General features: G+C 39.8%; 1 protein-coding gene and 1 pseudogene across 1 annotated transcript; one reads left to right on the top strand and one right to left on the bottom strand.

Annotated features, from left to right (window-relative positions):
* Positions 1 to 4,008: 4,008 nt before the first annotated feature.
* Positions 4,009 to 4,336, bottom strand: S100a11 (S100 calcium binding protein A11). Its single transcript, XM_077801176.1, is given in 2 exon segments — positions 4,009 to 4,069; positions 4,071 to 4,336. Coding segments are annotated over 2 exon segments (327 nt in total).
* Positions 4,337 to 4,361: 25 nt separating this feature from the next.
* Positions 4,362 to 14,740, top strand: LOC113179688 (nucleophosmin pseudogene; annotated as a pseudogene).
* The last annotated feature ends 125 nt before the right edge of the window (positions 14,741 to 14,865 follow it).

Here is a 14,865-nt window from a genome sequence, read left to right as displayed (position 1 = left end):
CCTTTCTTGTATTCCAATTCTATTCATAACAATGATAATGTGCTGGGATGGGTGGGGCACACCTGTAATCCCAGCAGCTTGAGAGGCTGAGGCAAGAGGGTCATCAGTTCAAAGACAGACTCAGCAACTTAGCAAGGTCCTAAATAACTTAGAGAGACCCTGTCTCTAAGTAAAAAATAAAAAGGGCTGGGGATGTGTGTGGCTCAGGGTTAAGCACCCCTGACTTCAATCTCCTCGCCCCCAGTGATAATGATCACTATAACTAGCATTTTATGGGGAGTCATTTTATGCCAGGTACTTGCTTAAATGCATTGTATGTATTATCTTCCTTAATCCTCTTAATAAGCCCACTGAGGGGTTCACAGGTGGGAAAATTGAACTCATACACATTAGCAAGTTGGTAGAGCCAGGCCCACCTGACTTGTGCGCAAAGCCTGCTAAGAGCCACAGCCAAGTAATATGATGCATGGCATTTTTGGTTGAAAGGTGATGCCAGCTAGCCATTGAGATGATATGATTATGTTAAGATTTGCATTCATATGGATATTGAACTCCTGCTGTTCACCTTGGCCTGCTACAGGACTCCCGGAGAGTTCCCATTGGTTGGGGAAGTACAGTAGGAGGGAATTCTGGGGAAGGAACTCTCTGGGGTTCCGGGAGAACGCCGCGTGGGTCGATCGGGATTGCTTCCCTTGGGCGTACGGGGCATTGGCGGCAGTTTCAAAAAATAAAGTTTGTTCCTGCTTGAGTGGCTCATGATTTTGTGCCTAGCCAGACTGTGGCAAAGCCCATGCCCCTGTAATGTCTACAGCTTCCTGAGTTCTCAAGTTCATGCTCCTTCTTTATAATCAGAAAACTCTCATGCCCCCCAGACAATCACTTATGCCAAGAATAGTTTGTCAGTTGTTAATTTCCATAAATTGTATTAAATGCAGTGTCAACTCCCGTCCATGTCACCCTCATCCAAAAAGATATTATAATTTTAATTTTACTTTTCAGGATACATTCCTCCCTATCCTGTTTGAGGCCCCTTACCACAGATTCCAGGTCCCACATCCTGCATGCCTTTTGCTGATGATCAGTTCAGGACTAGATTTCTATTGCTGAACTTCAGGCCAGGAGCCAGGGGCCTGCTAATGGCTCAGTTTCTGCTGGAATATCCTTTTACTGTGCTCTGCTGGAGTGACTTCCATTTGCAGCCCCCACATGTCCTCTCATGCAATACCTGAGGTCTGTTTCCTACATCCCCTGGACACCATGTTGGATTGATTGGTCTGGACGTCCCTCTCAGACCTTATAGTTCTTACCAGTCTAGTTTCCTCAACTCTCCATTTTTCTCTCATCTTCATCCCCACAATGGTTGCCATACTTCTTTGGGTTTGGATAACATCCTTTATTTTCTTCCAATCGATAAACAAAGACTGTTTGATATGGCCATGTTCTATGCAGAACTCTAGCCTCGATTTCATCCTACACAATTATTAGCCTGTTTAGTTCAGTTCAATAAGTATTTATCAAACAGGAATGTGTTCATGTCTTCAAGGAGCATGTAGTCATTTGGGGAATGATTGTTGTTGTTGTTATTGGTACAGTGATTGTCAAAAATGTGAAGGGTTTTGGATTTTTACCCTACTTGTAAGCTGGCAAGTTAATTTGTCATATTTTAAAGGATACTGGTTTAAGACAAATCTGTCAGAGAAAAGGACCTTATTACTCATGGCAGGGAATTCAGCATGAACATCAGCATTTTTATGTTAGTTGTCCTTGCCTTCTTGTCCCTTAGCTATGGTGTAGACAGATTTGGGCAAAAGCCTGCACACAGTGGGTTGTGTTACAGGATAGAAACTCTGAGCTCAGGGAACTTGAATTTTACCTACACAGATATACCACACTAACATAAGATGATAAAATACTGCAAACTGAACATGGGATATATGAGAACGCTCTGCTTCCTTAGTAACTTTTCTATACATCTAAAGCTATTCTAAAATAAATATTTGTTAAGTTTTTAGAAAGCTTATCTCCTCTTTGTTCTGAAGGAGGTTTCTATTTCTATCTTCTAACACTGTTTGTTATACAAACACTTGTGAAAAGAGTTCCTAGAACAAAAGCAGAAATGCAAGCAATTCATGGAGTACCTGTCACCCAATAATATCTACTCTTCTGTCTACATTGTCTTCCCACTCTGCTGGCCTTGATTTTGACCTGATTGGTAGTAAGCTTTCTGCCACTCTAACAAATACCTGAGAAACATCAAATTATGACAAGGAAAGGTTTGTTTTGGCTCACAGGCTTGGAGATCAGTTGGTCCCAAAGCTTTGGGGCTAGTAGCCAGGCAGACATCATGACAGGGAACATGGGAGTATAGAGTGGAACCATCTGCTCCTCATGGTGGGTGGGAAGGAGAGAGAGGGAGAAGGCAAGAGACTGGAGTCCCACAGTGCTCTTCCCCCTTTGTTTTGTTTTTGTACCTGGGATTGAATCTAGAGGCATTAACATCCCCTTTTTGTATTTTTTAAAATTTTGAGACAGGGTCTCACCAAGTTGGTTAGGCCCTTGTTAAATTGCTGAGGCTGGTTTTGAACTCACAATCCTCCTGCCTCAGCCTCCTGAGCTTCTAGGATTAAAGGCATGAGCCATCCTACCTGGCCACAATCCTCTTTGAGGGAATGCCCCTAGTGAACAAAAAACTTTGCATTATGCCCGTCTCTTAAAAATTTCTGCCTTCTTGCCATGTGATCAATATTCTGAGTCAAATCCCCACTATCTACCCAATAATAATAATAATAATTGTTATTATTATTATTATTCCACTACCTTCCAAAAGTGCCACGTTGGGGATCAAGACTTTTTTTTTTTTGCACTGGAGTTTGAACTCAGGGCCTTGCACATGCTGGGCAAGTGCTCTACCATTGAGCTGCATTCCCAAGCCCTTTTGGATTTTTTTTAAAATTTTTAGACAGGTGTTGTTAAATTTACCAGGATGGCCTCAAATTTGTGATCCTCCTGGCCCAGCCTCCTAAGTAGCTGGTGTGAGCCAACACACCCAATTGGGAATAAGCCTTTAACACATGGACCTTTGGAAGACATTCCAGATCCAAACTACAGCAGCACTTAAAATGAGTGGTTATGGTTTCAACTGATAATTTTTGCATTATTAACTACTATGTATTAATAACTGTCTTGGAAGATAAATACATTAAATGCATCACTATAAACATAGTTGTTGGGCTGGGGATATAGCTCAGTTGGTAGAGTACTTGCCTTGGAATGCACAAGGCCCTGGGTTCAATCTCCATTATATCTTCCTTTATAATGTAAACATATAGGGGCTGGGGATGTGGCTCAAGTGGTAGCGCACTTGCCTGGCATGTGCGCGGCAGTGGGTTCGATCCTCAGCACCACATACGAATAAAGATGTGTCCTCCGAAAACTAAAAAATAAATATTAAAAAATTCTTTAAAAAAATAATGTAAACATATATCATGGAAGATATATGTTTGCACCAGGTGTGGTGGTGCATGCTTATAATCCCAGCTACTGTGGAGGCTGGGGCAGGAGGATTGCAAGTTCCAGGCTGGCCTAGGCAATTTACCAAGACCATTTCTCAAAATAAAAAATAAAAAGGGCTGGGGATGTAGCTCAGTAGCTCAGTGACAAAGCATCCCTGGGTTCGATTCCTTGTATCAAAAATATAAAAATAAAAATAAAAAATAATACAAGTGAAATTAGCAAGCGGAGGTTTTACACTGCAGAGGACATGGGTCTATGTGAAGAGCATGGAACTCAGAGTCCACATCTGGGGCTCAGGTATAGCTCAGTGGTAGAGCACTTGTCTAGCATGAGTGAGGCCTTGTGTTTGATTGTTAGCAATGGGAAAAAAAAATCACATCTGCAGCTTGCTAACTTCTTGGGCCTGTGGCACAGGTCACAAATGCACAACCACATGAATAGACATATTCTTGAAAAGTGTCCTTAAGTGATTTTAAGGCCAGGCCCAGGGGGGCCTCAGATATGCTTTTGGCAATGGGTAGCTTTCATGAAGGAGTCATGGTGAGCTGCGGCTAAGAAATTCTTGGAAATCTAGTTGTCCATCACTGTTGAAGTCCAGCTTCTTCATCATGTAGTTAAGGACACCAGGATCCTTCTGTTTCTTTGTGAAGGCAGCCAGTTCTGTACTCATGAAGTTTAGGAATCCCATCTTGGAGAGAGTGTAGCTGCTCCCATTCTTTCCGGCATACTTCTACAAAACAGCAATCAGGGACTCCATGAACGACTCAGTCTCTGTAGGGTGGGACCTTTTTGCTGAGTTGGAGTGGAGCCAGGAACAGGCCATTGCAGCTGGGAGTGGTGCCTGACTGATGTTGGATCAGGTAATTCTCTTTTGAGGCTGTCCTGTGTGTTGGCTTCCACCTAGCAGATAATGGTTGTATCCCTCCCTCCAGGGTGTGCTAACCAAATGTCTTCAGGTATTGCCAAATGATCTCTGGTTAAGAACCACTGGTCTAGTATATTCTATTCATTAATCCTGTGCATTATACTCTAAAATTTCAAGATAGAAACCTCATACCATTTTCAATACTTAACCTTCAGAGGGGCTTAGTTCTCCAACTAATCTTTAACAAATGATAATAAAACAACTATGTTTATTTGTGGTGCTAGAGATTGAATCCAGGGCCTTGTACATTGCAAGGCAAGCACTCTACCAACTGAGCTATATCCCCAGCCCAACAACTATGTTTATAGTGATGCATTTAATATATTTTGTGTAAGATTTCCCCTTATCTTTTGTATTATTTCCGATCTCACAATATCAAATGGAATCAGCATTTTTCAGGCTTCTTGTCCATACTGTCAAATTGATGACAACAAAAGTTGTATCAATTTACATTTCCATTGGCAACTGTTTCCTTATTGTGATTGAGAACCCTGGACTTTGCTCAGCATGTGCTCTACCACTGACTTGCCCTGGGAGTCTAGCTTAGCACATCCTCACCAAAAATGTATGTGTATATTTGTATCTTTGCTAATATAAGTTCTTAATTTATATATAAACATATTGTTCATTGCCGCAGTCTGACTGGGCACAATTCAGGAGCCACTTATCAAAAGAAACAAACTTTATTTTTAAAACTACAAACGCCAAACAAAACAGCTCCTCAGGAAAACCCTCAGAGCCCAACTGCCACCACCGGCTTCCAGAAGCCTCTCCCCACACAAACCACACCACCTCCCACAATCCTCCTGCTCTTGAGGCCGATTGGCTGGGTCGCGTGGGCGGAGCCAAAGAAGTCCCCCAATGAGCAGTTCCGTAGTCTGAAGGGCAGGAAAACAGCCCAATGAACATGACTGCAGAGGAGCCAATCAGCTAGATGTTGCTGGGGTCACTGTGAGCCAATCATCAGCTGGCAGCTTGAAGGGCAGGGAAACAGCCCAATGAACATCGCCGCAGAGAAGCCAATCAGCTAGATGTTGCTGGGGCCACTGTGAGCCAATCATCAGCCGGCAGCTGGGAGTTTGCTGGCAGCTGGAAGTTTTCTGGGGCCCCTTTGGCTGTGGCTCTCAACATCTCCCCCTCTCTGTTTAAACAACAAGCATGTGGCTTAGGGACCGTGCCTGCCTTAGGTTGTCCAATACTACATATGGTCCTTACCCGTCTTCGGATGAGCTGACCTCAGGGCGTCAGCCTCCTGTCTTAGGTTGGTACCATTGTAATTGGATCTTACCCGTCATTGACTACCGGTCCAGTATACAGCTACACCTGTGGAGAGGTACCAGCGGGGGGGTGAGGTTCTTTGCCTCACCTCTGTTGGCCCCCAAATAGCTGAACGATCATGACAAGCAGAAGAGAGGAAGATATACCAAGCCAATTGACAGCTCTTGTTGGAAAAATTGTACCACCGATGACATCATCAGCAAAAATACTCCAACACTACCACAAGTCGCTGCACCAACAGATAGTTCACAATGCATACAAGTGAGTTAAGCGGTTCAGTGATGGCTATTGCAGAGACTGTAGATTAGTTTTATCTTTGTCTTCACCGGCACAGGGATGAAGATAGGAATTCTGGCAATAATGGCTAAAGAAAAAATTATATAACATTCTAGAAGGTACTAAAAGAAAACAATTTTCTTAACAATTTACATTGTCTTCACTGGCACTGGGATGAAGATAGAAATTCTGGCAATAATAGCTAAAGAAAACATTGTGTAACATTCCAGAAGGCACTAAAAGAAAACAATTTTCTTAACAATTTACATTATCTCCACCGGCACTGGGATGAAGATAAGAATTTTGACAATAATGGTTAATATTAATAATTGTGTAACATTCTAGAAGGCACTAAAAGAAAACAATTTTCTTAACAATTTACATTATCTTGAAAAGAATTATTAAATATAATGAAAAGGATAGGTGAAAGTAAACAAACAGATCTGTTAGCCTTTTTTTGTTTACATATTAAAACAATTCTTAACAGTCATTTACCCAATTTAAATTAAACCATTTAAATCACGTGAATAAAAAAAAAAATTTTTGGATCCATTTTTTTTTTTTTTTTTATGAGCGCTCATCATATATGATATATGGACATATGTACATTCAAACACAAAACACAGTGTGCACACATAATATAATACATACAACACATAACATAATGGTAAAGGCCTTATAACTTTTTACAGGTGAAATCTCCATTGCAATGTTTAAAAACTCTATAGTAAAAAAAAATATATAGAACTGATCAGCAAAACATTAACCTAGGTCTATATGAGCTCAAAAAACAAAATAGAATAAAATAGATATTGAAAAAAGCATCCTGGTTCTGTTGCAGATGTAAGGATAGCCAAATTGGAGTTTTGGATATCAGCTGTTATGGATTTGAGCCAAATCATCTTCTTTTTGGTCTGTAGAAATTGCTTTAGTTAATCTCTCTGGAATCCAAATCGGCTGCTGTTCTCCCTGTGGAAACACAAAAACAGGCCCCCGACTCCAGACAATCACTGGGTCAGGACTTTAGTTAATCTCTCCGGAATCCAAATCGGCTGCTGTTCTTCCTGTGGAAACACACAAACAGACCCCCGACTCCAGACAATTACTGGGTCAGGACCTTTCCACTGTCCTGTTAGAATATCTTTCCAAAGTACCTTGGGCTTATGTACATTTTTTGGACACATATGCCTTTCTGCAGCACTAAGTCCTGATGAATCCAAATTTAAAAAGTTTAGAGTAAAAAGGGTTATTTTAAGTTTATCTTTGGGGAATATATACCCCTTCCCAATTCCGTCTTTTTGCTTTAATAAGTACATTTTAATAGTTTGATGAGCTCTTTCAACTATGCCTTGTCCCTGTGGATTGTATGGGATTCCTGTTATATGAGTAATGCCAAATGATGAACAAAATTGTTTAAAAGAAGTAGACGTATAACCAGGGGCATTATCTGTTTTTAACTGTTTTGGAATGCCCACAGTGGCAAAATTTTGTAAGCAATGAGCTATAACATCTTTAGTTTTTTCTCCGGCATGAAGGGAGCCCATCAAAAATCCAGAAGAAGTATCAACTGTAACATGCAAATATTTTAATTTTCCAAATTCTGGCAAGTGTGTGACGTCCATCTGCCAAATATGGTTAGGTATCAATCCTCTAGGATTGACTCCAAGATTAACTTGTGGTAAAAAGGTCACACAATTTTGACATTGTTTTATTATTTGTCTAGCTTGTTCCTTAGTTATTTTAAAACGCTTTTGTAAAGTATTAGCATTGACATGGAACCTTTTATGAAAATTTATAGCTTCTTCTAGTATAGAGAAAATATGAATGTCATGTGTAGTTTTATCTGCTAAATCATTGCCCAAACTAAGGGCTCCAGGCAATCCTGTATGTGCCCTGATATGTCCTATAAAGAATGGATCTTTTCTGTCCCAGATTAAACTTTGTATAGTGGAAAACAAAGAGAAAACAGTAGAAGAAGGGGAAATCCTACCAGCATCTTCAAGGGATACTATAGCATTAACTATATACTGACTATCAGAAAATAAATTAAATACAGAATCTTTAAACATCACAAAAGTTTGTAATACTGCATTAAGCTCTACCTTTTGAGCTGATTGTTTGGGTACTAAAAATGTAAAAGTTCGATCAGGGGTAACTATTGCTGCTGTACCATTATTTGATCCATCAGTGAATATATTTGGAGCATTCATGATAGGTGTTTTTCTTGTCATTTTTGGAAAAATTACAGGATGCAATGACCAAAAAGACAATAAAGGATTAGATGGTAAGTGGTTATCAAATGAAACATTAGATTTGCACATGATTATTGCCCAAGTATTTAACTCATTAGCTAATTCATCAATTTGATTCATAGTATATGGAGTAATAATTTTATTAGGAGAAATTCCAAACACTGCCTTTGCTGTTTTTATTCCTTTGAGTATTAATTGTCCTACAGCCTCAGGATACCTAGTAAGAATATTGTTAGGAGAATAAGATAAATGTATCCATAATAATGGACCTTCTTGCCAAAATACTCCTGTAGGAATATTTTTTGTTGATAGTACAATAAATAATAAAGGCAAACTTATATCAATTCTATCCAAATGCATATTTTCCATATATGTTTCAATGATTTTTAATGCCTTTCTTGCTTCAGGCGTTAACATTCGGGGTGAATTTGGATCTGATGGACCTTTTAGGATATCAAATAAAGGTCCCAATTCTCCTGTTGGAATACCTAGATAAGGCCTTATCCAATTTATGTCTCCTAATAACTTTTGAAAGTCATTAAGTGATTTGAGTTGATCTACTCGTATTTGAATTTTTGGTGGACGGACCATGGTTGAGGATAATAGAACTCCCAAATAATTAATTGGAAAATTTAATTGTACTTTATCTATTGCTATCTCTAGATTATAATTTTTTAATAAGTTTGTAAGTGTGGCATAACATTCTAGCAATGTGTTTTTAGCTTTGTGTGCTAATAATATGTCATCCATATAGTGAAATATTTGTAGCTCAGGATTTTGATTTCTAAGTGGCTGGATTACTTTGTTAACATAAATTTGACACATAGTTGGGCTATTAGCCATCCCTTGAGGGAGTACTTTCCATTCATATCTCTGATCAGGACCTTCATGATTCAGTGCAGGGATAGTAAATGCAAAACGTGGACTATCCTCAGGATGAATTGGAATTGAAAAAAAAACAATCTTTAATATCTATAACTAAAACATACCAAGTTTTTGGCAAAGCAGACAACTGAGGAATCCCCGATTGAGCAGGTCCCATAATGACCATTTCATTATTAATGGCTCTTAAATCTTGCAATAATCTCCATTTACCAGATTTCTTTTTGATGACAAAAATGGGAGTATTATGGGGAGATACAGAAGGTTGTATATGTCCTTCCACTAATTGTTGTTTGACCAGATCATGGGCTACTTGTATCTTTTCTTTAGTCAAGGGCCACTGAGGGACCCATACTGGTCTTTCTGATTTCCAGGTAATTTTTATTGTCTCAGTGGCCCTTTGTGAAAATCCAACCCATGTCTGTCTGTTCCTTGATTTATTTGTATTGGTGCTGCTATACCTTGTTCTTGTTTTTCTAATCTTTTTCCTTTCCTAAAACCTTGTCTAGCCATAATAGTGGGTGCATTTTGATTGATATTATTTGTTAATGTCAAACCTAATTGATCTAAGACATCTCGTCCCCATAAATTTACAGGAAGATGATCCAATACATATGGCTGTATAGTTCCTTCACATCCTTCAGGATCCTTCCAATCTAATACCATTGCACTTTTATCGGGATTATTCGCCACTCCTAGGCCTCGAAGCGTTTGAGTGGCTTGTTGTAATGGCCAATGTTTTGGCCATTCTTGACGAGAGATAATGCTAAGGTCTGCACCTGTATCTAGTAGCCCATTAAATTCATGTCCTTGAATATTTAGTTTTAGCATGGGGCGAGAATCTAAATTTAAAGAAAGCATAGCCCAATCTACACCTGTGGAGCCTAATCCCTTGGAACCTCTTTCTACAACATGACTGGAAAATTTATCATGTAGGCTTGGTATTATTAGTAATTGTGCTATTCTATCTCCTGGTGAAATTACTGATATACCCTTTGGAGAACTGGCTATAATTTTTATTTCACCTTCATAATCAGGATCAATTGCTCCAGGACTTATCAAAAGTCCTTTTAGAGTAGAAGAGCTGCGTCCCAATAATAAGCCTACTGTTCCTTTGGGAAGAGGTCCTTTCACCCCTGTGGGAATGATTTGAACTCCCATCTCTGGAGTTAGTACTGCTCTGGCAGAGGCGCAGATGTCCAACCCTGCGCTCCCTCTGGTTTGTCTGATGAGGGATCTGATGCCCTGGGCACTACCCTGATGGGGTTGCTGGGGTTGCTGGGTTCCTCCAGAGCTCCGTATATTTGTGGTTTGGGGCCCCGGAGCATTGGGGCCCCCTGTCCGTTTTTTGGCAACGGAGCCCGATGCCTTTGTCCACGATATTGTGGATAAAAACCTTGTCCTTGTTCGTTTTTTGATAATGGAGTACCCTCTATGGTGGTTTGAGAACGGCATTCATTAGCCCAATGTCTCCCTCTACGGCATCGTGGGCAAATACCCGGTATTCTATTCCTTTGATACCTAGTATTGTTAAACCCTCCTCCTATGGGGCAATTCCTTTTAAAATGTCCTGCTTGTTGACAATTGTAGCATGTTCTTAGCCCGGCATCTAAAGCCTGTTTTACTGCAGCTGCCACAATTTGCCCTTGTTCATTAATGTCTCTGGCATCTAAAGCCTGTTTTACTGCAGCTGCCACAATTTGCCCTTGTTCATTAATGTCTCTGGCATCTAAAGCCTGTTTTACTGCAGCTGCCATGACTTGCTCTTGTTCATTAATGTCTCTACACAATTTAATATATTTGTTTAAATCTTCCTGTTTCCATGGTCTAATGATATCTCTGCACCAACGATTCGCTTGGTCATAAGCCAGTTGTTTTATTAATGGCATTGCTTGTTCTGTATTCCCAAAAACTCTGGTAGCTGTTTGAATAAGCCTATCTACAAATTCAGCATAAGGTTCATTAGCTCCTTGTATTATCTTAGATAATTGACCTTGTAAACCTCCATGTCCTTGTAAAGTCTTCCATGCCTTAAGTGCATCTATAGCAATTTGTGCGTATACACCAGGATCATATGCAAGTTGTTGCTGCCGATCCTCATAAGGTCCCTTTCCTAACAACATATCTAGATTTCTCTGAGGATAACCAGCTGCTGCATTTCCCATAGCTGTCTCCTTGCAAAATTCCTCATTAGCAACCTTCCATAACAGGTATTGTCCTCCAGTTAGCACAGCTTTACACATATTAGCCCAATCTGCTGGCGTCATGTTTAAGTTGGTAATGGATTCGATCAAGCTTACAGTGAAGGGTGCTTGAGGACCATAGGTTGTTACAGCCTCTTTTAGCTCCTTCACTGTTTTGTAAAATAAACCCTGGTGAATTCGCTGCCCTCCTACCTCAAATACAGGGCATACTTGAGATCCTGTCTCAGGATCCCAACTATCAACTGCGGGGGTTGGGAGTCTCTTAGCATATGGAGGTGGTGCTGTTGATTGGACCCTTATGCCCTCTGGTGATAGAATGCTGTTAGTAGCAGTCTCCTGTAGAGGTGGTGCTGTTGGTTGGAGACTTTCGCTCTCTGATAGAAAGGTGTTATTAGCAGTCTCCTGTTGTAACTTTTCCCCTGATGGCTTTTTCTGCTCTAAACTTCCTTCCTCTGTCTCACTAGCTTGAAAGACCTTCTCTTGTACTTGAATCTTTTCCTCATTCTGACTAACCTGAGAGACCTCTTTTACTTGAATCAATATGTCTTCTCCTTCCTCTACCTTTGTCTGATCTGAAGGCTTTGGACTAAGCAAACCAGATACGTTCGCCCACAATGTCAATGTGCCAACTGGCAGAGTCCCTGGGTTGTTCTTTTCTATTCTTTTTAAATCTTCACCATGATGGTTCCATTGTGATATATCTAACAACTCCTCCTTAAAAAGCCATGGGCTGTATTTTTGTATTGTATCAACGTATGCCCTGACTGCTCTTGATTTTACTGGGATGCCTCCTTCGTCTAACAATTTACTTAACACTCTTTCGGTTTGTTTTTTACTAATTGCTGATCCCGTATTTCTACTATAATACAACCCAGCAAGATAACACCAAACCAAACCGAGACAGAATCCAATAAAAATGGAACAACAAAATTTCATTATAGCCTTTCTATCCTCCTGACATGTGCATCCGTCCTTTCTCCCTATCTGTTCCTCAGACGTAAATAGTTTTTCCTCAGATGTGAGCGGTTTTTCTTCCGTCTCACTCATCTCCAGGGACTGAAATGTCCATCCGTCCTTTCTCCCTATCTGTTCCTCAAACGCAAATAATTTTTCCTCAAATGTGAGCGGTTTTTCTTCCGTCTCACTCATCTCCAGGGACAGGCAACTTAAAACAAAAATGAAGCAAAACAAAAGAGTAAACTTAGAATGGCTACCCATCCTCTCGCCCTGCCCTCAGGGGCGAGCAGTTTACTTACCCTCAGTCGCTCCCCGTGCGAGCCACCAAATGCCGCAGTCTGACTGGGCACAATTCAGGAGCCACTTATCAAAAGAAACAAACTTTATTTTTAAAACTACAAACGCCAAACAAAACAGCTCCTCAGGAAAACCCTCAGAGCCCAACTGCCACCACCGGCTTCCAGAAGCCTCTCCCCCTTTTTTTTTTTTTTTTTTTTTTTCTGGAAGCCGGTGGTGGCAGTTGGGCTCTGAGGGTTTTCCTGAGGAGCTGTTTTGTTTGGCGTTTGTAGTTTTAAAAATAAAGTTTGTTTCTTTTGATAAGTGGCTCCTGAATTGTGCCCAGTCAGACTGCGGCATTTCATATGTGTGTGTGTGTGTGTGTATGTGTGTGTGTGGTACTAGGGATTTTGGGTACTAGGGATTGAACCCAGGGGCACTTAACCACTGAGCCACATCCCCAGCCCTTTTTAATATTTTATTTAGAGACAGGGTCTCACTAAGTTGCTTAGGGCCTTGCTAAATTGCTGAGGCCGGTTTTGAACTCAAGATCCTCCTGCCTAGGCTCCTGAGCTGCTGGGATTACAGGTGTGTGCCACCACACCTGGCTCTTATTTATATTTGAGCACTAGTAAGTATGAACATTTCCTCACATATTTTGGCTAGTGGTATATCTTCTTTCCTCAGTTATTCATGCTTACTGCTCCTTTGTTGGTTTTTTTTTTTGTATAATTCTCATCAATTTTTCAGAAGTCTTTATATAATTTAACTTGGATGTCATAAGATTATTCAAAAAATAGCTCACATAAAGCATTTGAGCTTAGGCTTTGTTAAAGGTTGGGCAGATGGCAAAGGATTTATAGCACTGAAAATGAACCAATCTCAAATGAAGTTCTCTCTCTCTTTTTTTTTTTTTTTTTACAAGTCCTTGGTTATCTTGTTTTTTTTTTTTTTTTTTTTTTTTGTTGTTGTTCTTTGTTTGTTTGTTTGTTTGGTCTTTCTCCTTTCTCTTCCCAATGCCTTCTTCCCACCTCTCCACTCCCAGCCCTTGATTCCTGTTCCTCTCCATTGGAAACTCATTTAAATATCTTTTTGATTTCTTCGTGTTTACCTAAGTACTTTGTCTTCTGCCCTAGTAGTTTATCAAGGTACTTTCCTAAACAAGGACACTTCCTTTCCTAAGGGGAATACCAGTACCAAATTTTAAGATATATTTAACATTGTAAGACAGTTTAAAAAAAAAGTTATGAACTAAATTGTTCTATTTGCTTCAAGTGTTTTCCCAACTTCAATTTAAAAATTTTATTGTGGCTGTCATTCCATTCTGCAGGGCTATTTTCTGGAACATGGTTGTTTATCTCCATCCTCCTTCCGACTCATCTAAGTGCATGCCATCACTCCAAGGAAGAGTCAAGAAACATGAACATGAGCTTTCAGAGACACCAAAACTATCTTTTCCATTGTGAACTAAAGGCTGACAAAGATTATCACTTTATAGTGGATAATGATGAAAATGAGCACTAGTTATCTCTAGGAATGATCAATTTAGGAGTTGGTGCAAAGGACAAATTGCACATTATTGAAGCAGACAATGAGTTATGGAGGCAGTCTGATTAAAATCATGCTGGCAACTTTGAAGTAGTCTGTACAGCCAAGGGTTTCCCTTGGGGGCAATAATTTAATACTGCCTGTGGCCTTATAGTTGAAGCGTGGTTCAGGGCCCAGGCCCATTAGTGGACAGGACTGGACAGCTGTGGAGAAAGATGCAGAGTCAGAAGATGAAGAGGAGAAGGATGTAAAACTCTTTTATTTATCTGGAAATTGACCTGCCACTGGAAATGGTAACATTTTCAAGTAAGAAAAGTAAATTTGCTGCTGATAAAGATGAAGAATATGATGATTTTGTTGAGTATGAAACTGAAGAAAAAACTCCACTGAACAAATCTATATGAGATATCAGATACTCTAGTCAAAAATGCATAAAACTCAAGTCAGGATAGGAAAGACTCAAAATCAGCAACAACAAGATCAAAAGATTAAGAACCCCCCCCCCCAAAAAAAAACAGTAAAAGAATAATTAAAACACCAAAAAGACATAATTCTGAAGAAAAAAAAAAGCAAATATGCAAGTGAATATAGAAAAAGCTAGTTCTTTTCACAAATTGGAAGCCAGGTAAATTGTTTCTGTATGACTAACCAAGAGACTTCTCAAAATCTCTGAGGCTGGTTTTGAACAATTATAAGTCTGTTTAATAAAATAGTTTAAACAAGTTGTTAAAATTTCCTGTCTTACCTGATATGG

The sequence above is a fragment of the Urocitellus parryii genome, chromosome 7 (assembly GCF_045843805.1).
Source record: "Urocitellus parryii isolate mUroPar1 chromosome 7, mUroPar1.hap1, whole genome shotgun sequence".
Taxonomy (NCBI): Eukaryota; Metazoa; Chordata; class Mammalia; order Rodentia; family Sciuridae; genus Urocitellus; species Urocitellus parryii.
This window is presented reverse-complemented; position numbering and strand designations above follow the sequence as displayed.